This window comes from Cupressus sempervirens, chromosome 5 (assembly GCF_028749045.1).
Source record: "Cupressus sempervirens isolate cs-2001-9-10 chromosome 5, ASM2874904v1, whole genome shotgun sequence".
Lineage (NCBI taxonomy): Eukaryota > Viridiplantae > Streptophyta > Pinopsida > Cupressales > Cupressaceae > Cupressus > Cupressus sempervirens.
In genome coordinates, this window is record NC_143122.1 from 1028264252 (window position 1) to 1028291402 (window position 27151).

Sequence of the window (27151 nt, forward strand, 5' to 3'; positions counted from 1 at the left end):
ATGTGTTTCCAGACCTTGGGTTTTCTTTAAATAGCTTATCATCCGAACCAAAGCAACGGCTTCTAATGGAAAGGAGCCCACCTCCGCCAAAAGGATCTCATACGGAACTGTGGTCTTGACTTTAAGATTGCATGTGATGAAGTGTTTTTGAATTCTTTCTACTTGCCGCCATTTCTGTTTAGACATACTACCTCCCCACACTTCACATCCGTATAGAATAACCGGAGTGACCAGCAAACCAAAAAGAGTTTTCATGGTTGTCCAATCCCATAATTTTGCGTTCCTGCACTTGTTTTGTAAAGAGTATAACGCCTTCCAGCCCCCTTGGATCCTTTTTGATCTGCAAGTATCCCAATTGAGTTTGTTATGAAAATCGATGTCCAAGTATTTGTACTCTTCCACAATCTCAAGTGGGCTATTTTCAAACAAAAACTCTTCTTGTATGCCCCTATTCTTCTTCAGCGAGAAGATCATAATTTTGGTTTTGCTAGTGTTAACTTGCATTCCTACTCCATGACAAAAATATTCTAGTGCTGTCAAGTGCTCTTTCAAACCTTTAGCTGTTCTAGCAAGAATTATGAGATCATCTGCATATAAGAGCAATCTTATCACAAAGTGGGCCAGCTGCACCCCCTTACCATTGGTCTTGTTTATCCACTCTTCTAACTTGTCAATATAGAGCTCGAATAATGTTGGAGATAGCGGACACCCTTGCTTAACCCCGATGTTACTGTCAAAATCTTCTGATAGCCCTTCTGTCATTCTGATTTTAGCTTTGACCTGCTCATATAATCTGTAAACCGCTGACCTAAGTTCTTTAGGAACTTCCAACTCTTCCATTCTATCCCATAATTTATTACGTGGCACTGTGTCAAATGCTTTTTTAAAGTCCACGAAACAACAAAAAGCCTCGTTCCTCGGAGTGTCCCAAACTTTCTCAATCAAGTGTCTAAGAGTGATGCCGTGATCTATAGTAGAGTGTTTCGGTCTAAAGCCTGCTTGCCCTTTTGCACATTTGCCTTCTGTTTTAGCCGAGTTGCTGATTTTTTGTTCTACCAAGCTGCCAAATAACTTGCCAAATAGTGGATTGATCATGATGGTTCGGTAATTAGAAGGATTGTTTATATCTCCACTTTTGTGGAGTGGGATCACCACACTTGTTGTCCATTTTACAGGGAAACCTTCTCTATTGACACTGTTGAAAATTTTAGTGATGTGTGGTGTGAGGGTTTCAGCACCCCATTTTAAGTATTTAGCTTGAAGCCCATCTATATCTTGCGCTTTACCAACAGCTAACCTCCTTATGCCTTGAATAATATCCTTTTTGCTGAATAACTCCCCTGTAGTCTCTGTTTCCATTGTTCTACATTCTCCTAGATCACACTCGTAGAGAGTTTTGGCATATTCCAACCATTTGGTTCTTGTTATGTTCTCTATTTGAGTTTTTCTCTGCTGAAGCTCTTTCCAAAACTTTTTGGGGCTGTTTTTACCAAGATTAATCAACTCGATTCTTCTCTTGTTTACATACTCTTTTTTCTTTTTTTTAATCAGCTGATCATACTCCTTTCTACTTTCTCTATTTATGTTCTTTTTCCAATTTCTTTTTGCTGTTTTGCATTCCTCATCAAACCACGAATTGGCCGGAAAAGTGTTCTTGGCTTCTCTTGTGGCCCTAGATCTTTTACATTCCTCCAGTGCTTTAATGATAGTAAGAACAAGATTATCCTTGTCCATGAAATGTTGTTTATCAGACTCGGGATGGTTTCCTGGAACCCTAGACAGCCGCAAAAGAGAGTTTTGGAAAGTAGCATGGTTTTCTTGTGTCATTAAAATTTTGCCAATCGGAATCATCTTCCTCTTTTGTAAAGGTTTTGGGACAATATGTTGATCTTTAAAGTGAGTGGCCACCCTTATCAAGATGGGGTTATGATCAGATTTTAGCTCCATGGGGCAATCCTCTATCTCAAAGTTAATTATCTTTGCGACATATTCTTGCGAGCATATTACATAATCAATCAACAACACTTTGTCCATTGTATCTTTTGCATGTGATTCCACTTGATTTAGGCCATTTTTCCAAACCATTACATATGACCATGTTATATAGGCAGCATAAGCCTAGTAATTCAACACCAAAATGATTAATCTTTCCCATTTTTGTATCCCTTCTTCTTCAAGCCAAACTGGGCCTCTGCTTTCATTGTAACTCTCCTTAAGATTGAGAGTTTGGTTGTTTACTGTTCTAGCATTGAAATCCTCTATTATCATTATTTCCCCTAAATAGGTAAAGGCTGCTATGTCTTTTTTGAGTGCAGCGAACGAGTCTTCTGGATCCAATCTATGCTTTTTATACATTTTTGAGCCTTTTGGGGCAAAGTAACAGACAACCACCCTTGTAGAAATCTGATTCTCTGTTATTTTTATCCAAATATACTACTTGTTAACATCTTCTTTCTCTAAGTTTACAAATCTGCTCCAAGTTTCTTTTATTAGAACGGTGATGTGTCCATCCCCCGTACCATTATCTATCTTCTCATTCCAGAGTGATACCTTCTACCCTTCAAAATTTGGAACCCTACATCCATCATGCTCATGAGTCTCGGTAAGCATAATGATTTCATTATCTTTAGCTATAATGTTTCCAGGTGCTGAAATTTCCAGAATACCCGTTCCTGATAACCACTGTTACACTCGCGAGGGTGTTACAACTCCCGTCCATGTATCAACCGACGTCAATATATACCGCTCGGCATCTGGTTTCGCGTGAGTAATATGTTGCTCCCGAATCTCCTATTCCTGGTCCTGATATGTAACGGCTTCCCAAATTAGCTCTGCAGACCCGTGATCATTAGACGTTGGTTCATAATGCAAAAATCCCGACTAATGAAGTCTTCAAGTCTCTTGCAAAATCCACGCTAATGAAATTTGGTTTTTTCCAGAACAATAACTTCGGCTGTTTGGTGGTCGCAGGTGTTAAAAAAAAAAGTCTAAATTGTTGTTTATTACCAATACGGCATGGAGAATACTGGCATTAGTATTAAACAATACTAAAGCCGCGCATACGTGAGTTTGGCAGATACAACATCCAAGCAAAAGTTGGACACGCCGCAGATGGTAACTGGTGGCCGCTGTAAATGCGTGTTCCAGTATTGGAAGTGACCCCAACCTCAGCCATTGCTAGTATTGATCAATGTACTCTTCAGAACTTACCTGTATTAAACCTGTACCATACAGTGATGCTGCCCAAACTGGCTGGAGCTGGCGTTTCTCTCTTTCTTGTATCCGACTAACCACTGGGAGTACACGATTTGTAATAGTTATGTCTTCAAACTGTAGTGCCCTTAGACTGTGATGTCTTGGAGAGTAACCAGTATGATCTTTTTGCTGCTGCCAAAAAATCTCCAAACTGAAATATGGAATACACCAGTTTTGGAATTGCAAATTCTGAACTATAAGTAGTAAGAGGGTACCACTTTATTAGAAATCACAGAAACCTACTCACACTCCACAGACTTACTTCTAAGTGTAGAGTTACTGAAACAACTTTCCTCTACAATTTGACCCGTTTCCAAAACACTACTGGAATATCACGTTTCTAGCCAATCTTATGAACTCTTGCTTGTGCCTTGTTATTGACTAACATTCCAATTGTACCCGACAGGATGGCAGGCTCGAAGCTCCAATACCACTGTAATATCCCTTTCTGGATATTATCTCATTTTCCCCCTTTTTCAATATATTTAGAACTAAATATTGCAGATGTATCACGAATCCAATCATAAACAGTAGAAGACCAACCAGCATATATCCATCCTCTTTATGAATATAATATTCAGATGTAATTATAAGAACATGTAATATGAGACAACAATAAAACAAAAGACTACTCCACAAGATAATAATTTGTTATTTCCAAAATAACATTTAAGATGTCGAACATATATCTATGAATTACAAACTGATGAGATGAACCAGCAAACTCTTAATTCCTTAAACAACGTTATTGCCTTATACAGCAGCAATATAACAACCAACAGCTAAAACGTTATTATATTATACAAGAGCAATACAATAACCAGTACACAGAAGCCAATCCTAAATACAAATTTAACAGTCGGATTGGAATGATAGGATAAGAATCTGTAAGTGTGAATGAAACACCTGAAGTGATGTCTCCCAAGACAATGGGTTTGCGTCCACTACTTGCTAGCACGAGGGGCTACGTCCTCCAACCAGCTGAAAATTGAAGCTTTCTGAGACTCACAAGAGAGAAAACTGAACTGAATAATAAATCAAGCCTTCCAAAAGAATGAGTCTCATCTCCTTTTATCTTCACAGTGGTGACTCTTCAACTTCTCCCCGATAAGTCGTCTTATTCCTCCTTGTCCTCTTATGACCACATGGGATATTAATTTGACCTTTAATAATAAATCTCCAAGTAACATAGTCAAATTTAATATTGAGAATTTGTAACACAAAGATCGTTCCATTATAACTTCTTTATTATTTGTGATCCTCTATTTCCTTTGCATCGCTCTGTGAACACATGTACACTGGTTCATCATATGCTGCGAAATCATCCTTGTTGTCTTTCATACAAACATTGTTCGTTATAGTTGTAAGTTTAACTGATCGTTATTAGTGGAGACTAACTAAATTGTGTTTTCAATTTGATGTAAGGATCTTGAGAAATCTTCAACTCTGATTCTGATTCTTATCTGAATTTATTTATTCTTATATATATATATATATACTGATATAATAATTCTTCTTGATATGTGCAGACCTTCCTTCTTCTGTACTGATGCAGACTTAAGTTGATTCAAGTATATATATGCTGTTCTGAATTTACAGACTGAGATTATATTGCCATGTTATTGATATAAATCTGCAGTTGTAAATATGCATTGAGACATGATCACGTAGGGGCATGACCCTACGTTGTCATGCCTCAATGCATATTGAAGGTGCCTGTTGAACAGCAACAACTCATATCGTAATTAACATACTGATACACATGCAATGCAATTCGGTGATTAAAGTATACTGATACATATGCAATGTAATCGATTATTAAAGTATAACCAATACATATACAAAGTAAGTGGTGGTGAATGTAACCGATACATATTCAATGGTTGGTGGTGAATATTATAATTAATTGATAATCAGATTTCCACTAATAAATGATCGGCATATATGCAATTTGATAATATGATAATATGAGAGTATATATATACACACACAATCAGACCTTCAGAATCAGATATATTATCAATCACGTATATATTCACATATTAAATTTACTCATAGAGTTTGCTTCAATTTACTATGAGCCTAACGTGCTCAACGTGATTTATGCTGACTGGATATCAATGACGCCTTCTTCTACATTCAGGGCATCACGTCTGTATTATTATTGCTGACTTGGTAAAACTCTTCTACTCTATCATTATTTTATGCTTTCCTTTGTTATCATTGATTTTTTATCACCGTTATTTGCTCATTCGATTTTTCCTTCGTATCCTTATATGCATCAAAGTTAACTGATGTCCCTGCTAGAACAATTAATATTTCTCACCATGTCTCTGTATATTTCGCTGCATGTATATCACTCTAGGTACATATTGCTGCATCTGATGTGATTGTATCCCACATTGACAGTTCAATCTGACTGATGGTTATTTATTTCCATGTCCAGCTTGTATTCCATGGTCGCTTGCCATGTTTGATATTTGTTAACTTTAAGGTTATTGGTTCCACCTGGCTGTCAATTCAAGCTATGAAGCATTTGTTTCAAAATATATCTATTTTGTTCTCCAAAGTCTTTATATATATAAACACTGGCCTGTGTGTTTGGTAGTCTATAGTGTCCAATAATACGATAAACATTAACTTTTCTTTCTTGTCCAGTCTTTGTGTTTGATGACTACGTGGCAACATGCTTGCTTCTTAAATTAATTCTAAAACATTTGTATACAAATTCTAAAACCTTTGTATACAACTATCTTTCAATTTTACGGTAGAAGCTGTGAAACTTATAGTTTACATGATCACTTTTAGTTTTATCCTTCATAACATGTGTTTCATCTATTTCATTTATTTTCATTAATGATACCATTATTCTTTTGATAGTCCTTTCATCAATGACATAAATGACAATACTTCCATCAGGCCTGATTGTCAATGTTACATGCTCTTCAAAATTCTTCCCAAGATTTTCCTGTCATGTTTATGAACCCTGGCTAGGATATGTTCAGCTTATACATTGATGAGCTAAGTTTGTATTGTCCATTTGATCAGTCAATGTTTGTTCCATATATTTTAGTAGTGATGAATGACTAATTGACTCCTCCCATTGAGCTGTATAGTGCCAGAGAGGGTTTCCTTACCCAAATTTAGCTGTGATATTATTTGCAGGGTGCATGATTTATAAAATCTGATTGGCTGTTCAGGGGAAGGGTTGCAGACAATACTTTTTGTGATTGTATATCTTCTGAATATGAGATATAATAATTTTTGGTAGCTTGGATTTTTCTGGTCCAATGGATCCCTCTATTATTGTGAAGGTGAAATGTTTGGGATTGCTTCATCCCTTACTAAAGTGTAGAACTGCAATTTCAAAACTAATATCATGTTGTTACTGCTGACCTGTATTTAAAATTTTAATGTTTCAAAGTCATACGATTTACTGGGCTGAGTTATTGCAGAATTAATCCTGTATTGGTTGACAAAAATCTTGACAGGTAACGGAATCAGATGTGGTGGACGTTATAGAGGCACTCTTGAAACGATCCACAACAAACATGACTACCCAAGCAATGGCCTTAACATCTTTGTTGAAGTTATCTTCTCGTTTCCCACCTTGCTCAGAGTGAGTATATATTTTTAGTAACCTTATTTGATTTCTCATGTTAATGGAATTTTTAAAAGATTGATTCAGTTTCAATGTACGTATTATATGAACGAAACAACATAAATGAGTGAATGATAAAAACAAATTTTTAAAATGAGGTTTCATTCACGGTGATATTCAATGATTTATTTAAGGTGTATTATTTGTTAAGAATGCCTGTGATGCAATCTGATATTGCTTCATGATTTGTAATCTTGTTCATCACTAATCCATATGTAGACAACAACATTTGAGTACTTTTTTTTGGGGTGTTTTTGTGAGGTGCCAGAGCTTACTTTCTTCACCTACACGTTTTGGCAGTAATCATATTTGAGAGTACATTTTGGTAAATTATTTGTGACGTACTGACATATGCACCTGTGATTAGTTCCCTTGGGAAGCATTTCCTTCGAGGGGCCCATTATTTGTGCCTGAGTATGCAGGTACAGATATTCCCACATGTTTTTAAAATCAAGTTGGGTGTATGCCTTCCCTCAAACACACGTCCACGTTTAGTTTTTCTGAATTAATAAGCATGTACATCATGAAGATAATCAAGTATATGATTTGAATGAAATAAATAAGTATAAAAAATTCCAAATCAGCCTCGAGTGTTAAAACTTAATACTGAATGATTAAATAAACTAAACCTGAATATATGCACATTAATTAAGCTACCAGATTTGCTCCTAGACCTGGCTAAGTCTGGTTCGGTTCTGCATAATTTCGGGTCCTTGTCAAATTCCTGGGTAACTCTACCAGAGACGAAAATTTGTTGCTGATTCTGACAAAGGAATTTGGGCAGAATTTTGCAGACTTCTGATTGAATTTGCTTTCCAGTGGACAAACCGGGGAGGAATTTGGAAGAGTTTGCAGCGAATGTGGTCCAAAAACATATTTTTCTGACTCTTCAATTTTTTTTTTTTGCCTAGTTTGTTCTCCAACCCCAAAAGTGACCACTGAAAAAGCCAAAAAAGTTATTTTATATGCTGTTTGTGTATTTGTGAATGAAAAAGAAACTTCTTGCCTCCATTGCTAAACTTTCTTGTTTGGTTGCCATTGCTCAAGGAGTGTTAACAGTTTATTGTTGCTTGATTGTGAGCTGTTTTCCTATGTTACTTTAATATTAGCACAGTGGTGTATTAACTTATTTTCTGCTGCATATATATATATATATATATATATATATATATATATATATATATATATATATATATATATATATATATATATATATAGATATCTTTAAAACTCATATATTTTGTAGAGACGGGCCCAAATTAAACTGAACCCAACCCAAAAATATTTTAAATGAATTTCAAACCCAAATCCAAATGTGATTCCGAATTGGCAACTTATATATTAATATATGTATGTATGCAATGTGCATATACATGGAGTGAAGGAAACCCAAAGTTGCTAAACAATTACTTCACTATACCTGAATTAAAAATTCTCTAGTCCAGTGCGACTCATGTTATATTTCAGTCTCCATCATGGTCTCTCCAAATATTGAGCTCATAGGCTTTTGTATGTTAATTACACAAATCAAAGAGTCAACAGAGATCTGATGAAGGGATTAATTCAAAGAGATCAAGGGAAGAAGAAGAATAATCTGAAATCTCCCCTTTTGAGGATGTCCACATGATGCCAATTGTGACTTGATATTTAGAACCTACCTGATTTTAGATGCATTTTTCCTTTGTCTTCTAGTGAGAAACAAGTAGGGCAGTGTAGGAGGCAATGGAGTTTGCGGATGGTAAGCCTTAGAAAGTGGCCATGAATGAGATAACACTTGAACAAATAACACACAGAACTTGATGAAGCTCCCTAAGGATAGAAAACTTGTTGCTGCAAATGGATTTTCAAGAAGTACAGTTTAAAGGTCAGAGCTGAGAAGTATGAAGCAAGGTTAGTGGCTTATCGTATTTGATTTTAGTGTAATCTTCTCTTGTATTGCAAATAGGGAATCCATCAAATTCTTGTATTTTGTTATTGTTTTTGTATGACCTCAGGGTAGAACAAATGGATGTGAAGACACTACTTTTGCTTGGGGATGAGAGGAGATGTGGATGGTACAACTAGCACACTTGGAGCTGAAGGGTAAGCAAAATTTGGCTTGCATGTTGAAAAAGCCTCTGAATGGTCGGAAATAGTCCCCAAAGATGTGGTATTTGAAGTTCAACACTTATTTCATGGAGTTGGGTATGTTAGAGCAACGCCCAATTATTTGTGTTTAGTTCAGTGTTCTTCGACGATGTGTCCTTGGAGGTTTTCTATTATTCCTTGGGAGGGGGCCTTTTCAGGGATAGGTATTTGTGGGGGACATGTCTCTAAAGGTTTTCTTGTTTCTGAAAAGGGTATTTTTCAAGGATGGGGATGCTACATTGCCAGCATGTCCCTTTTTTTTCTTGACAATTTAGGGGCATTTTGAGATTTCTTGCAGGTTAATATTCAAAAAGTTTAAAATCACCATAATAACAGCATTGCATGTTGATTCATACAACAACAGTTTCTTAAAGGTCTTGGTTCTTCACATGCTTGCTACAACAAGAGTTACTGTTCTTTTCAGGCAACTGGATATGGATTTCAACATTCAAATCAGCATTATGATATTACGCTCTGCCTTTTGTACAATGATGACAATAATAATTTAGCTACTGTGCTACTGCTGAAACTTCGAATGCTGAAAATCACAACAGAATTTTCCTTCCTTTTGGTCAGGTAGATTTCAGTAACAACAGTCTAATATCATGCTTCTTTCCACTTCGTACAATGGGCATGAGCATTATAGCATTGTTGGTGGGCCTTCAGGTGTTGTAATAAGGCTCTAGATTGCTCTGCTATATCAGCTTTCCAATGCGGTGAAGAGACAGAGCACACACCAGAGATTAAACAGATAAGAGGTACAGATGGTGTTTCCTTCAAAACATTTCTCCTGCACGTACTTCTTTATCAATGATATTTGGCCCGATACATAATTTTTGTCCTGGCCCCTCTCTCGAGCTGTACTCGATCTCTATGCTTCCGTTAGTTCATCGGCTTACAATGACCAAATATAATTTCAGAAACAAAACAGATTTGTTTCAGATCCTAAAATCTCTCTAACTAATCCTTAAATCTTACTGTGCATCATGCCTAGAACCTCACAGGTTTATAATAAGGTAGATTCATTGCAACCAACTCTATCCGTCCAGACCTATGACTGATCCTCTCTAAAATCTTAGGAAATGCAATTATTTACATCAGCAAATTGGAATTAATCATCAAATGTCAAGACCCCTCTTTTAGTGATTTTCCCTCCAATGCCTTGATGACTTGGAAGCTGGGTTGCTCCTGCATCACAATGTTGCACTGTCAGATTTGAATTTTAAAATAGTTTCACTTCCTTTTTTTCCTTGTGAAGAGTAGCATACTGCAATGCAAATTTTTAACGAATTTGGTGAGGATTTACAATCAACAAATTGCTAGGTATCACCTCGAAGGCTGGAATGAGTAGATCGAAAATCGCCCACAGAAATATTGCCCAGTATAAATGTCATGTAATAGAAAGAACAGATAATGGCACATGCAAAAGATAGCCAGTAGCTGGTACTTTGAATTTTAGCTCAGTTGTAATGAAATTAATTTTCGGCTGCTATGATAATTGATCTTCAAATGATTACATTTTGATTTATGGTTTAACAATCGGCATTATTTAGTTAATATAACCTATAACTTGATGTTCACAATTCTATATTTTCTATATAATTTTGCACATTTTACTTCTGACAGGATTGTAGTCATTTTTTAGAGAGAGAGAGATCAACCTGGCAGAGAACCCAACTTTTCATATTGTCATTTTGTCTGTGACATGGGAGATGGTAGGGGTTGGTGGTGAAGATGGATGGTGACATATCAGCCATGTCGATGGTGCATTAATGAAAGTTGTTAACACAGAACAGTTTAGAGGGTGTTGGCTTTTTATGGGGATGCTTTTGCTTCTACCTAGTCTATCTTCGTAGCTAGTCTTTCTTAGTTAGGTTTGACCCTTTCGACTAAATGGAAGAATATTTGGAAGGTTTTGTACAGATTGAACAAAAGTATTTGATATTTTAATGTGAAACTAACATAATTGTCTGTCTCCTTGTGCACACATTTGCTCATCTCCTGTTAACTATGGAACTGTTTATTGCTACCAGCCTGCAAAGCTGGGAGCTGACATTATTTAAATTTAGCTGACATTCCTATGTGTTTCTGTACACATTTCGTGGTTCTCAGCTGTTACTATAATTGTTTCTATTGATGCCATTCTTAATTGGTTAGGTTTGTGAGGCACTGGCTAGCTGATATGTGAGATGGCACATGGGTAGTTAGGTTCTTTAAATTGTTATGTTGGATTTTGCTGAATCATTTGTATTAACTTTTAAATAATTATTGGATTGGCATTGCTTGCTTTTGATACCAAAAAAATAGTTTTCTGTGCTTGAGCAATAATTATTAAATGTCACTTATCTTTAATTTGCCATATAATAATGAGATAATGTTTTTCTGAGTTTTTATGATGGATTTCTCATGATTGTTGTTTTTAATTTGAAGCTATTGCTCAATGATAATGAAAATGATATCAATGTCGGCAGTGATGCAGTGTTTTGTAAAGCCACGAGAGCAGTCTCTGCATTTTTATATTGATGTCTATCTTACATCAGAAAGATTACACATAATTTCTTACTTGTTTTATTTCTCCTTCTCTAGGCGAATCAAAGGTTTGATAATTCAACACAAAGGAAACTTTGCTCTTGAGTTGCAACAGAGGTCCATTGAATTCAGCTCAATTCTTCATAAACATGAAAATATTAAGTATGTTGTCAACTTCTTGTTCCATAGATATTTTTATCCTCTCTTTTCTTGTTAATAATCTTCAATACAAATGGCATTGCATATTTTATCACTGAAAATAGAAACCATTCTGGCACAGGTCAGCTTTGGTGGAACGAATGCCAGTTTTGGATGAATCAACATATGCTGGAAAGAAAGCTGACACTGCAGGTGCAGTTCTTACTACAGAGAGTAGTACCAAAGTTTTATCTCCTGGAACTCCTACAAACCTTGCAAATGGAGTAAGCAAGCCACCAACAAATGCTCTTATGGACTTGCTTGATTTAAGTGTGGAAGATACTCCATCTCCAACTGTATCTTCTGGTGATATTCTTCAAGATCTATTAGGAATTGGTTCTTCTCCAGCTGCACCGTTACCTGGTATATTCACATTTTTACATTTTCTGTGTGGATAAGAAAGTACTTGTAATTTCTTTTTTAGCCAAACATGTCTGATTCTTTATGACCTATCAAATTGTTTTTACTTGTTTGGAAGATTTTTTGGGTGTGGTACCCTTTGAATTTGCAAGCTATGTGGCATGGTGCCATTTCTATATGATACTCAAAGACATTGAAGAGTCAATCATGCACTTGCTAATATTTTCTTGTTTTGTAATTGATTAATATTGAATATTAAATAACCTATATTTCTGGCCTTAATCCATCCTTTAAAGAAACTTCATTGGAGGAATATTTTCCAGATACCCTATTATAGATACCAGTAATGATGTTCTATGGTTAACTTTCCCGATAAAAATGTTTATGTTTATGTTTCTGCTAGCTTTCTGCAGATCTATTCTTGTTAGTGAATGAGATAGCTAATTTTTATCGTGTTTCTGTCATAGTTTTTCTTAGAAGTATTGAACAACTTGGCTTGTTGTATAACCTATTTTACAAGCATGGGGAATCATTTACCCTCTTCAGCAGTAACTATATCTTCAATACTTGGATTAATTAATTTATCCCTGTAATCGTATTCCATTTCTGTTTATTGTATTATTATCTTAGGTGGGAAGGTCTGTTTTGATTTGTAGGTTTAGGCAATACTTCAGCTGGAAATGCAGATATTCTTTTGGATCTCTTATCTATTGGGACACCTTCTGCTCCTGTGCAATCAACTTCTACATCATTCACTCAAGTACAAGAATTGCCTGTTACTGCTGTAGACCCATTATCACAATTGGCATCTTTATCATCTTCTGTTTCTCCATCACAAGAGCAAAGAGTGACATCATCTGTTAGTGACAACAGATCCACAGGTTCAGCAGTAAATGGAATTCATGGAGCTACAAAGCCATCTTTGCCAGTTTCTTCTACAGTTGATTTATTAGGAGATTTAAGTCCTCTTGCAGCTCCAGCAGTATCTGGTATGAATAAAAGTTGTAAAGCTCCAAATATTAATACTTTTATAATTTGTATGGCTGTTGCATAGTTTATTATGAAAAGTCATACAGATAATATATAATTTTAATTTAATGAATTCCTGCAGGAGACAGTGTTCCAACATATCCATCAATAGTGGCATTCCAGAGCAAATCCTTGAAGGTCACTTTTGATTTCACAAAGCAGCAGGGCAAGCCCCAACTTACATTAGTGCAAGCCAGTTTTACAAATTTGACCACTAATACATTTACAGATTTCATTTTCCAGGCAGCTGTGCCAAAGGTAAGACTCGCACTATTTGTTCTGAAATTTATTCCTCATTCTAGCTTCTTTTTGATAAAGATTGATAGTATAAATTAATAAATCATCCAGTTCACAAGAATCTTCTAGATGTTAGCTTTCATCTCATAACAATCTATGATGATATTTTTAATTTTATATAGCATTCAGTTCAGTCAATTTTTAATTAACAGCCTGGACAGGAGTCCACAAAGGAATAATAATATTGTTTACTAATAGTAATAGCAGTTTGTATTGCGACCAGTAGGTTGGATGGTAGGACTATATCTGTCATTGGGATCTTATCAATTTGGTTTATTTTTGTTTTTTCCATTGATTTTGCTTAGCCTTGTTGAGATTCCTCTGTTATAAATGATTTGAAGGCATCATATTGTTCAGAATTTTCTCTTCTTTATTACTTTGGTGCCTACTGCAGGGGCAAGAGTCCATTGAGAAATGTTTCATGTTTACTATTTCTACTGTATATTTTGTGGGGTAGAATACTTCAAATATTTTTAATGTTTCTGCTTCTGTAAATCTTGAAATCCTGTTGCAATGGTGGTAATTGAAGGCATAGTTTGCAGACTTGGACTCGGCCAGTACTCGGCAAGCTCAAAACTTTCAACTCAACAAGAACTCCACAACTTAAAAATATCTAACAATTAAAATTTCTTAAAGAAACTTTTATTTTTGTAAAATTCAAATACGAAATCTATTAAATAAAAAAAATGATATCTTGAAAGAGAAAATGCACATGTTTATAGAAAAAACAGCATGTGAAAAACACATTTTAACCAGCGTGTTTACTGTATCAACATTTTTATCCATGAGTTTTTGTGTCTGTCAAAACGCGAGAGTTAAGCTTTTGAGTACTCGCCCAACCCAAAAAATAGAGAATACTCAGCAAGTCAGTGAGTGCTCAGATAGTTAGCAAACTATGATTTAAGGTACTGAATGTGACTTCACTTCGACATTTAAAGGCATGATAATTTTCTGAATTTTTCGTTTCTTTTTACCTGGGTTCCTACTGCAGGGTCAAAATCCTGTTGAGAAATGTGTCGATTATTTCTGTTCTATATTTTGCTTTTCTCATGCCATATAGGCTATTTCATGTTTTGTCTCGGTGTTAACCTACATGTGGTTGAGTAGAATATTTCAAGCATATTTCATGTTTTTGCTTTTGTATATTTCAAAATCTTTTTGTGGTGGTGGTAATTTTAGGCATTGCATTTGATTTCACTCCAACGTTTGAGTTTAATTTTAAAGTTAATCTCTTTCCATATTTTATCACCTTCACAAGCTACTGATTTATTTGATTATTGGTAGTGTAAATGGGTAATAACTTCATAAGCTATCATTATTTATGTAATAACTTCATAAGCTATCATTATTTATGTAACTCCATTTTGGCGTTTTCGAAAGTTCACCACAATAGACATCATTATGTATCTTATTTACTTCCTTACTGTTTTACAGTTTATGCAACTCCATTTGGATCCAGCAAGTAGCAACATCCTTCCACCTGTTGGTAATGGAAAAATTATGCAAGGTCTGAGTGTCAGTAACAGTCAGCATGGCCAGGTAAGAAAGAAAGTGCATATCAACATGCAAAGATTGCCTTGTAAGCTAAATCATTCTATTTTCTAGATCTGGTTTACAGCTGGATTTTTTTTTTGGTGAATTGTTGGTTTCTGTTACTGATCAGTTCAATGCCATTTGATAAAGTAGTGTTTAGTGACTAGAATATGGTGTATAAAGATTTGTGTCAAAGTATTTAGCTTGAGTATCAATAATGCTATTTCCTGCAAACTTCAAATTCAGGCTGTTAAAGTCTCACATTTGTTTCTCAATGCTGTAACAGAAATCTCTTGCAATGAGAGTGCGGATTGCCTACAAAGTGAGCGGTCAAGATGTTGTAGAGCAAGGGCAGGTCAACAATTTTCCTGCAGGTTTATAGTAATTATATTTTTGTGGTCTGGGATTTTTCAACTGTTCTTCATGTTGATTTGGAGGCACACTGGTGAAAGTGGCGACCTATAGTTGATCACTACTTTCCGGAGCATGTAGTAAGTATTCTTTGTACATTAGAGTTAGTTAGGAAGTTGTCAGTTGGAAGTTCCAATTCAGTTAATGGATTGAAGGTTTTTAATTTTTCAATGTTTTTGAAATAATATCCAGCAGATTGTTTTTTAGGCTGGAAAAAGGTTTCTCATATGTCGTCGTGCATATCATAAACTCAATGCTAGATTTTGTAAATTGGAGCAGTTTTCTTGAAGCATTTAAGCTTTAGAGGATTCCTGGTATCTTGAAGACAATTTTCCCAATGTATTAATTTTATTATAGATCTAGAGAGCACTCTTGGAATTTTTCAGTTTTTGCCATACAAAGCATCGGCAGATCTCCTTAATTTGTGCCTTCCAAAGTCCATGTTAAAGTACATATGTGCAGAAATAACTCAACGATTCTCAGAATGATTTATGCCCTCACTGGGAATTACCATATCAGTTCTTGTACATGTAAAAAAGTGAAAAAAAAAAACTTTAAAAACATTTTCTCAGTGAAACAGGAAATTTGAATTTTCTTGTGGATGGCATCTAACAGTTGTCAAATGTACAAAATTTGCCTGTGTTGATTTTAATTACCATTTGAGATAATTTCATGCTTTACAATCAACTATAAGTTTAATGACGAAGATGGATTGAAACATAGATTAGGCTGTTGATTTAATTAAAAACAATTACATGCTTTACAATCAACTATAAGTTCAATGATGAAGATGGATGAAAAGATAGATTAGGTTGTTGATTTAATTAAAATAAAGCACTTGGTGCTTTTACCCCTCATGTAAGTAGGAAGCATATCCACAAGAATTAATAATAAATTTTTGTAGACATTCTTGCTTCTATAACTTCCATTATCCATTTTAATATGTGTCCTGCTAATAATAAAGAAATAAAGCCCTTTGTTATGGAAAAATTATATAAGAAGATTTGGGGTATAATGGACTTGGAAGGAAAAAAGTTTATTATATCAGCAAGTTCAACCTCACATATGATTAACTCCAAAGGGCATACATAGGGGCCAACATTTTTCGGAGAGCTAAAAGTCTCATTGCACAGCTCATAACCAACTCCCATCAACTCCGATGTGAGATTGGTCAATGGAAGAGGCCAAAAGAGTCTTGGAAATAGATAATTTGCATGTTTTGCAACGCTGGAAAGGTGGAAATGGAACAACACTTTATGTTAGAATGTGCTGGGTACAAGGACATCAAGTTCAAATTTGCGGATATTATATCTGGAAGCTCTTGGCACAATCTATTCAATGAGGAGTACAATGAGAAGTTAGGGGGGCTCATCATCAACTTGCACAAAAAAAGATTTGAATTACTAAAGCTAGTTTAGTCAGAAGGCTGTCCCATAGGCTATTCTTAGCCTCGCAGACGTTAAAAATCTATCTATCTATATATCCTTTGGTTGCATGTATTTGATACACAAGCATGTTTAATAGGGAAGTTTGAAGTAACCTAAAAATTGCATATTATGAGTCTTTTACTGTCATCTTTAGGTAGCTCTCTTGACTTATCATTTGATTGTAAGTTTTAGAGTTTAATAATGGAAGAGTTGTATCATCAATATTCTTGCCTGCCTATGATTTTGTTTGAATTTCCATTCAAATAATTAAATTATTAGACGTCTGCTAAATTGCTAATTTGTTTGTTATTATCACACTCGATCGATGGATATATCATGGTCAATCATTGGAACAAAAATGAACTTCATTTCAAGAATGTTTGAACAAATACATTTTAAAATACTTATATATATATTTGGCATATGATTCATTTACATTAGGGCCCGTTTGGTTGCAGGCATAGGAATGGAGAATAGGAATGCAATTTTGGGAATAGGAATGACTATTCCAATAATCGCTATGTTTTGGAATGGGTATAAGCTCATTTTAGAGGAAAAATGAGAATATGTATTCCTATTCCCTATTCCAATTGACAAACCAAGGGCCCGTTTGGTGAGCGGAATAGGAATACGCATTCCAAAAATTTTGAATTCCTTGTTTGGATGCACCAAAACAGGATTGCAATACAAAGTAAAAATGGAATACGTATTCCATTTTTGGCCCAAAACTGGGGTTTTGCAATTCCACCAAAATAGGTGGTATTGGAATACGTATTCCTATTCCATTTTTTTAAATTTTAGAAAACATAAATTTTCAGGTCCGCAAATTCCCATCAAATATTGGCTGAACCAAACAGAGAACAGGAATACATTCTATTCCAAAATACGTATTCCAGAATATGTATTCCTATTTGCATCTAATGCGTCTTACCTTGGATTCATAGATTTGATTTATGTCCTCTCGAGTCTCCGACTTCCCGATATATGTGATGTATTTTCTTCCATGCCAACCGTTGATTTGGTGTATAATATCTCAGGCCTCCTTATATTGTCTTATTTGTTTTGCCCACTTCTATTCTATATTCTCTGATTAGAACTTCCATCTACTACTATCTTGTCTTCCTTCGTATATATATCTGGTGCTTTTCTTGTCCGGTCTTTCCCTCCTTACTTAATATGATATCTTTGCTCTCGGTTCGATCATCTATGCCCGACCTGGTTTATTGATTGGATTTCACTTCCTTCTGTCTGTTTGCTACTCTGAATCTAGTCAGTGAAAGATGCATATCCATTCAAGGGTACGTGTTCATCTGGACTTCCTTCTACTGTTTGCTATGGTCACGATAGCTATTGAGACATTATTGTTTTGGTTTCTTTCTTCCTTGTTGATAAATCCACAATAAGTTGAAAGTATTTTGGTTATTACACTCGATTGCTCTGCGATGCCCGGATCCTCCTCTCTTTGATGCCCCTTCCCCCTTTATATCTGATATCTTGAATAGTTGTATCCCTTCATTTGAATAAATAATTTCATATTTATTTATTTAAGATCTTTTTATTATATTATAATATAATAATAATCATATAATTTATTTATTCATTTATTATTTATATCATAAGATAATATGACATAATTATATATATTATATTTATTTATTATAGCTCATTCATTAGAAACTTACATCTATATGTTCATTTTTTTATTGATGCAATCATCGATGGGAACTTCAAATAATAACCGTACGACGTTTCACGTTTCATCAAATCAGGAGGGCATGTAAAGTGTTCTCATGCAAGACAAGATGTTATGCAAGAACAAAGATGATCCTTTCTCCAATTTGTCACAACAATGGAATTCGTTAACACAAGACAAACACCAGAACTAAAAGATCGCACAATCATAACAACACAATAAAACCATTGGCTCCATTAATATTCATAAATATAACACAAAAATAACACACTCCAGCAAGAATAATTACACTTAGAATGAGAGCACCAATAGCATATATTATTGCATCAAAATAATGGCTTGAAGTACATACACTAGTACATTAGAGGTCAAATTTCAACCTAAAGTTTTGACCAACTCCTCAAGAGACTTGTTCTTTTTTTGTTTTTTTTAATGCCCGAGTTGGTTGAAATTTCGACCAACTTGTGTTCAAATAACAAAGTCAAAAACTTTGTTTGTTACTTATTTTCATCTTTTCATCTTCGCGCGCTATTGGAGCTAGTGGCACTGAGCATTTGGTGTGTGGCAAGCATTCCATATCATTCATCTAAGCTTTCAATGCCAATAGTGGGAAGACATATTTATCATTCATTCATGGCGGGCTATGACTTATGACAACGAGAGCTAAATAATCATTACTCATTTCAAAGCAAGGTTTAACTAGGATTGCGGGAGTTGTTGCTTGAACTTGTCCCTTCAAGCAACTCATACTCAGCCAAAGAGTTAGATTTGAAGGGTAATTATCCATCCCCTTAAGCTTTAAGTGTTTTTTAGAAATGTTATTGAGTATTTTTAGTTGTAGTAATAATAGTATATCTCATGGGATATATGTGCATCCACATTCATCAAGCTAAGATAATTTATTTTTAGAAATGTAGACCAATAGCTTCGTAGAGCTTGCGGTCAAAACGATTGCAAGTGCCATGATGGAAGCAGAAACACACATTTTCTGACAAGACAATTTTTCTCAAGAAGAAAATCAAGAATTTTCCCAAAGACAAAACTCCTACCTTAATTGCCACATTCAGGTTTCTACCAATGCCCTTTTCTCTACAACTCTTACCTCAAATTTGGTATCCAACTTCCCATTATATCAAGTTTCAAATACAAGTTATGAATGCTAATGCAAGAATCCAATCATATGCACCCTAAAGTTTTGAAGCAATGAGTCCACCTGACCTTCTCCCACAGGAGCAATATACTGGAGATTCTATATATACATAAAGATCATTTTATATTATCATAAAACAATGTTACAAATAGGATAAAAGCAAAGGACATCATAAAGAAGCTCTATAAGTTCTTTGACCTAGACTATCTAGTTTGTCACCCTTTTAACTCATCGACGATCAAATTCTCACATGATCACAAGGTTAAATTAGAAATATATATTTCCTAAATGCTATGGATCTATTGTTGATATGACAAAATTATAAACCTTTATAGATTTGGCCATGAAATAATGTGAAACAAAGGCATAGAGATTATTTGTTTTAGGCATCTAAATTCTTTTAGTGTAATTGTTTTTAGTCTTATGAATATGAAATAATTCGACTAAGCTTGGGATTAAGCTCAAATGAACTCTAGATTTCTTAAACAACATAAGAATTTGTTTGATTTCATTGAATGTCATTACAATTTGAGATATAAACTTTTCTCAGATATATAGATGCTATTAGATTTGGTTTCTATTTTTTAGCATTTGTAGGTGAATACCCTTCTACAAAGGGTTTAAATTGTCTTACTCATACCCCCTTGTATTGGTTGAACAAATGTTCACACCATGCTTTTAATAAAATTCATTGTTATCACCTTTCCTCTTTTATGTAGTAGATTTTAGTAATGAAAAATTAAGTGTGTAGGACAAAATGGTTTTATCTTGTCATGGATGATAAATATGAAGAAAGAGAGATCTTATAGTGCATTGTCCTGGAACAATCTTGGATACATGGATCATTTCAAGATGTTTTTTTGCCTTGCCAGAGTACCATAAAAAGACATATTCATCCTATGAAGACACCAAAATTTTAGGAACTAGTTGACAATGTTAAACATGTAGAGTAAAGCACTAGATCATATTATACAAAGGAAATATAATCATTAACGTTTAGGGTAAAATATCATCCAGTTAGAAAGAAACATTCTAATTCTAAAGATAATGAGACCTAGATAATGAATTACTACAAGACACTAAAGACAATGAGACCTAAATAATGAATCACTATTTGAGAAGGCACACAAGCCCCTATACAAAGGCTCCCAAACAACTCTTCTCTCTACTATAGTGTTTTTGGTGAAATTGAAGGTTATGAATGGTTTATCCAATGCAACAATGTCATGCATGCTAAGGTATGTCATTTTTGTCATCTTCAATGTTAGCATACCATTACTACTCATTATATTAACAATGCATATTTGTTGTTGTAGGTTGATAGGTGAGTTTTTATTACCACCATCAAACATTCTGTCTAGTTCGTCTGAAAATTATCTACCATTATGAATCAAATTGGAATGAAGAATCAGACAATACATGTATGTCCCAATGATCACATTCTATATCATAAACAACATGAATTTGCAAAACAATGCCCCAATTGTCATATCAGTAAATATCGGTCAGATCAAATAACAAAAAAGTTACCTCAGAAGGTTCTTCGATATATTCTCATTATTCCACATCTTGAACAATTATTTAGGTGCACTGGCATGGCACAATTTGTGGATTACCATGCACACAATGGAAGTCAAGATGACATGATGTGAATGCCTGCATATGGTTTTGCATTTAAAGAGATAGAGAAAACATGGCCACATTATAAAGAAGAACCTCATGATCTCAAGCTTTCATTGGCAGCAGATGGTGTCAATCCATTTGGAGATATGATATATGTTTACTTAGTGTGGCCTATTTTTGTTATTAACAATCATGTTCCTCCTTGAATGTCCATAAAGTGAGAGCACATAATATTGTCAATGATTGTACTAGGTATTTTTTTCATTTAATAGTTATCTAAATTAATTTATAAACAGTGCATTAAAATTGTCATAATAATTATGTAATATTTTTGTTCATTCAATTACTAAGTAAGTACCAAGTTAAAGATATGAACGTGTATATTGAGCACCTTATTGATGAGTTATTGAAGTTATGGAATGGGGTCACTAGTATGACGTCTCTAGACCAATAGGACAAAAACAATTTCAATTTCATGCAATATTTGTATAGACAATACATGATGCCCTCGAGCGAACTCATTTTTGCAGTATGTTATATTGTTAAGGTCACATATTTTTGGTCTTTTATAGTTCTTACATATTATTTTTTTATGCTTAAGCTGCACATGATCTTTTAGGTCTTCACACAAAGGGACAATCAACATGTCCATTTTGTGGTCTGAGGATGAAATCTCATCATTCAAGAAGTTTAAGAAAGAAGGTGTTCAATGAGTTTAGGTACTTTCTCCACAATAATCATAAGTATGAAATTATTAAAAAATATTTTTTTAATGAGAAAGAAGAGACAACATCAAGGCCACGAAGAATGACACCTCATCTATGAAAGTTGGGATACGATTGACTAAATCGCCAAGGTAATGTCTAGTTTGTGGTCTAAAGTTTGAAATTTATATTTTGATATTGTCTTTTATTTATTAATGATGTAATTGATGCTCATGAAGGTCTTCAAGGCACCAATGACCAACTTCTTAGAGGAATAAAAAATTATCCTACTCAATTTAGTAGTTTATCGTACTGCAAGGATCTCTCAATCATATATTTATTTGATGCTATGCTATTGGAAAGAATATAATAGAAATACTATGAAAAATATTAGATGGAAGGCATGATAGAGAAAAAATTATCCGAATTTGTAATGGCATTCATGAATCCAATCATGCACTGAAAGATTTCATTGAATCAAATAGCAATGAAGATCACAAAAATATGAGTGCTCTTCCTTGGTTATTAATGGAGCAACAAAGTGATGCATTAAAAAAAGTCATAAAAAATAATAATTTCTCATAGGATTTGTTGCAAATATAAGTAGTCTTGTATCAAAGAAAAGCGATTTTGGGCTAGGGTTGAAAACACACGATTGGCATACCTTCCTCAAGGTAAGTCATGCTCTCTATTTACAATATATTTGTAAAATTGTATGTACTACCAATTGCATTATTTCATAATATATTGAAAAGATCATTTTTTAATGATTGCAGAACATCCTACCTCTAACCCTCTCACACCAATTTGAAAACAATATTAAACAAATTATATACAATCTTGAAAAATACATGAGGTTAGAAGTGTTATTTCTTAGATTTTTTGTACATATATTATATTTATGACTTGTTTTATTTTTCATATAATTTATTTTATATTTTTATCTAAAATCTCGTTTATATGTTCTTGCGTGTTGAATATCTTTTAGGTGGTTATTATCTAAAGAAATTGATAAAAATGATATAAAATATTGGAAGAGAAAAATTTCACAGCTTATGTGTGAAATACAAAACTGTCTACTTTCAACATTTTTCAATGCTCAAGGCACTACCTCATACATCAAGTTGAGGAGATTGAATTGTGTGGACCTGTACAAACTAGGTCAATGTGTATGGTTGAGAGGTACTTGAAATTTATGAAGGGTTTGGTTTGACAAAGAGCACATCCTAAGGGTTCTATGGTAGAAGGATATATGGTATACTAGACTATGGTGTACATTAGTGAATATCTTCCCAAGTTTCCATCAAAGCTCCATGTAGATCACATTTGGGATCCCAACTCCATTAACTAATTCGAAGGGGAGTATTTGATGGGGAAAGATAGATTGAGAAAAGTGAGAGGTAATTATAAGATGTTATTGTAGTTAATTAATTCTTATATCATCTACTTGATTGTCCAACTTAAAATTTTTGCTACTTGTAATAATAGTGGTACATATTCTTGATGTAGAGCCCTCCACTATCACTCTAAGTCGGCCTAACTCAACTCAAGGATTCAACAAGTAACTTGGAATAAACCCAAGGAATTAGTCCTATAGAAAGATCAAATGGAGTTCTCTAACTTTTTAAGTCACTCCCACAACCATTCTACACTAGTTCACCTTCCACTTCCTTGTTCCAATCTCTTATTTCATCAACTCCATTATAGGCCACCTAGTGTATCTAGTGCCTCCAACACATCAAAACTCAAACCAGACTTCACGCCCTAATCCTAACACCTTAGATCATCTTAACATGGTACATTTACCATGTTACAACTCCCCTTTCACTCTTATCCACTCATCTTTCACCATTCTTCCACTTAGCCCTTCTAGGCTTGCCTAATAGCCCTTCCAACATTGAAATTAACAATTTTCTCCCGTAATTCCCAAAAAACCTAGATATGTTTTAAGACTTTTAAATACCTTTTTGAATTTATAAATGCCTAAAAATCTCAGGCTCTCACTCTTTGACTGGTGAACACTTTTTTCACCTTCTAACTCTTCAATTAAGCCTTATTAGCCCTCTCCTAACAAAGCAAGTAATAAAGAGTCTCAATACTAGACCTCCTAACCTAAAGACAGAGTTGATAGATGATTATATTCAAATGATTTTCCACTTTCTAGGACGAGCCACCATGTTTTAACACTTCAACTACAAAACTCTCCATTCTAGGTGTACTAACCTAGGGTTTTCTCAATCGAGCACCTTTAAGCACTTCTAGATCCCCTTAGTGGATCCAACACCATCCCCTAATCATATCATGACCCTTTGATACATATTAAGTGGCCCTCCAATGGAAAAAACTTCTAGACCATGACTGGTCCCAATTCAAGTGACCCTTCACTGGGTTTTACCAAGCTTATCCATGTTCCTCAACAACTATCATCCTTCCATGCAGGCAACATCTCATATAATATATAAAATGTATCATTGGAATCTCCCACCAAACCACAATTAGCATAGTAGCAGGAGTGCCTTACATTTTATGGAGGTTTCAAAGCTTATTTTGTTGATTGTGCCCTTAACTAGTCACTGGTTCTACACTTGTCTAATCCTCTGTGTTGTCAAAAATAAAAAGAAAGTAATAGAAACATGAAAAATTACAATCTTAAACTAATAAATGTTTCTACATCCACCCAAATCAAATATCACACTCAAACTATTCATTGTTGTTTGGACTGTACCCACGGGCAGTGGTTTTCAAATTTCTAGAGAATTAAACTTTAATTGTTAAATTTTTTTTCAAATTCATGCCATTGCATATCAATATTGGTCTCCCTTGTCCACTCATGTGGATGTCTATGAAATAGACCCTAACTCTTCTAAAGACTGACTAACTACTTCCTAACTATCTATGTACCAGTCTAAATTGACTATTACCAACTAAAACAAGTAAATTGTTGTCAAGTTAACAACAAAAGTTGTCAACTCAAAAATACACCATTCCAAGCCATCTAAAAAAACTTCTAAAAGGTTTAAGGACAACCTTTAAAACCAACCTAATTCATAAACGCTTATTACTAAGCCCTACTAACTCTAATTAAGCCTTTTTAGGCTTATATGGCCAATATAGGCATTTTACAACTTACTGCACTCTTAGTTCTTTTAACACCATTTAGAGGCTTTAATAGCCTTATTAAATCATTTCAAACAATTATTTATAATTTCCCAGTCCCCTAACCTAGGAGCAAACCATAATCCCTTCCTGGTGACCCCTAGGTACCTTAGCATTGCCATTGGGCTTACATTTAGGATTGTGATTACAATAAGATCAATTCATGATCAAAATAATATAAATGACCATGAACATTCTCATTACAAGTTTTACTGACCTTAGAATGCCATTTGTCTTCAATTCCACCTAAAGATCCATCAGTGATCCTGGTGCTCTTCATAACTCATGCTTGTGACCTTAGTGCTACTGCACCAATTTTGCATGTTCTTAGGATTTAATACTTTGTTATACCCTTATAAACAACTAAAACTTTCTAAGATTGCCAACATAATTTTTTCTTACAATTCATGATGTTTCTGCTATATCTAATACTTAGTTGATTTAAGCATTATACACTAATGATTGACTGACTTCTATAAAAAAGTGTTAAATGTTTATAGTCAATTCCTTCGCTTATAATAATTTAAGTACTACTAGTAATATAATAGTACCATGATGCAGGTTGAAATCCAACCAAAAATATTTTGGGTAAGTAAAATAAATTTATGCCCTGTGTTCATATATCCATTGATTTCATCATTGTATAGGTAATTGATCATTTTAATTTATTTCTTCTGATTTTCCTTTTTCACTCTCATTTCTGACTTTGGATTTTCACTTGTGTTATGTATTTCATTATATTGTGTTCAGCAAGAGAAGGGAAACATGGTGCAAGCCATTAATCCAAACAATAATATTCTTGGTAAGTATTTTTTTCTTAGCAAAAGGCATGTAGAGTTCAACGTTTTTAGTTGTCTGTTTTTATACTTATTACATCGCTAGTGATTATCTTTATAGATTTTTCTAAAGAAAATATGGCATACATTTAAATTGATAATAGTATGGAATTGATATGAAATAGTTTGAGTAGAATAGTAAATTAATAATGATATGAAATGTTTTGATTAGAATAGAAACTCTTGTACTTTCAGAGTGTAGTTTTTTCCAAAGAAATTTACAATGGCCTTTTAATTTCACTTCTTTTTTGTGATCATTTTAAGTATTGTTTTATTACTACAAGCTAGTGATTTCTGACTGTATCCTATCATCACTTACTAAATATTCAACTCAGTAGAGGTCTCAAGGTTAAAGATCCTATTAATATAAAACAATATTGTACTTAGCTTCTAATAGACCAGGGGAATCCATAAACCCATTATATTGCAGGGGCCTTCGTTGATTCTAAACTTACATGGAGATTTAGAATTTCCACTTATTATATGAAAATGTTATATTTAATTTCTGATAGTGTTGGGGACACCCCTAACACTATATTTGTTTTGTGTAGAAAAGGCTTTACACAAATGTATTATATGCTATTTAGTACTATTCCTATTTATAGTGATCTTTATTAAGTCATTTTCTTTAGTTTAATGCCTGCAATATAAAGTCCTCATATTTTGGGATGCTTTAGTTTCCATTGAAAATCATTCAATGAGATCCCCCTATTTTCATTTAATGGTTGCTTGGGGTTTAGATTTAACTATCATATGATATCATTATGTTTATTTTTTGATACCCCAGACCCAGATGACTTCATGACTCCATGATTTCTAATTTTTTTTGTATGGTTAGAGTTTGTTACAAATTTGGTTGATTCTAATTTAATTTTATTTTTGAGCATTTTTATTTCATATATCACATCCAATACCATTTTGAGGGAAACGTGTTAATGATGATAATATGAAGTATCCCAGTTTGTTGGTTATTTTTATAAATTATTCATATTTTAGTTGTCATTGAATGATTATTTTATGATTCCTCTTTTCTATATGATGATTACCTTGTGCTACAAACAAATGATACTATTATGTTAAGTTTTTCACACTCATGGAAAGTCTGTAGTTGTGAAGTTTCCATTGTGATATTCCTTTATTGAAGTCCCTTTACGTATGACTC

General features: G+C 34.1%; 1 protein-coding gene across 4 annotated transcripts in view; it reads left to right on the top strand.

Annotated features, from left to right (window-relative positions):
• LOC149559441 (AP-1 complex subunit gamma-2-like) overlaps window positions 1-15756 on the top strand; it is a 110852-nt gene extending 95096 nt beyond the window's left edge. For 2 of the 4 annotated variants that reach the window (XM_089833340.1, XM_089833342.1), the window contains 7 exons: window positions 6747-6874; window positions 11630-11734; window positions 11853-12133; window positions 12787-13119; window positions 13242-13417; window positions 14891-14995; window positions 15276-15756. In XM_089833340.1, the coding sequence (XP_089689466.1) occupies window positions 6747-6874; window positions 11630-11734; window positions 11853-12133; window positions 12787-13119; window positions 13242-13417; window positions 14891-14995; window positions 15276-15371 (1224 nt within the window). In that variant the 3' untranslated portion in view covers window positions 15372-15756. The remainder of the gene's footprint in view (window positions 1-6746; window positions 6875-11629; window positions 11735-11852; window positions 12134-12786; window positions 13120-13241; window positions 13418-14890; window positions 14996-15275) is intronic. The other 2 variants (XR_016365154.1, XR_016365153.1) reach the window with 2 other exon arrangements.
• Window positions 15757-27151: the final 11395 nt, after the last annotated feature.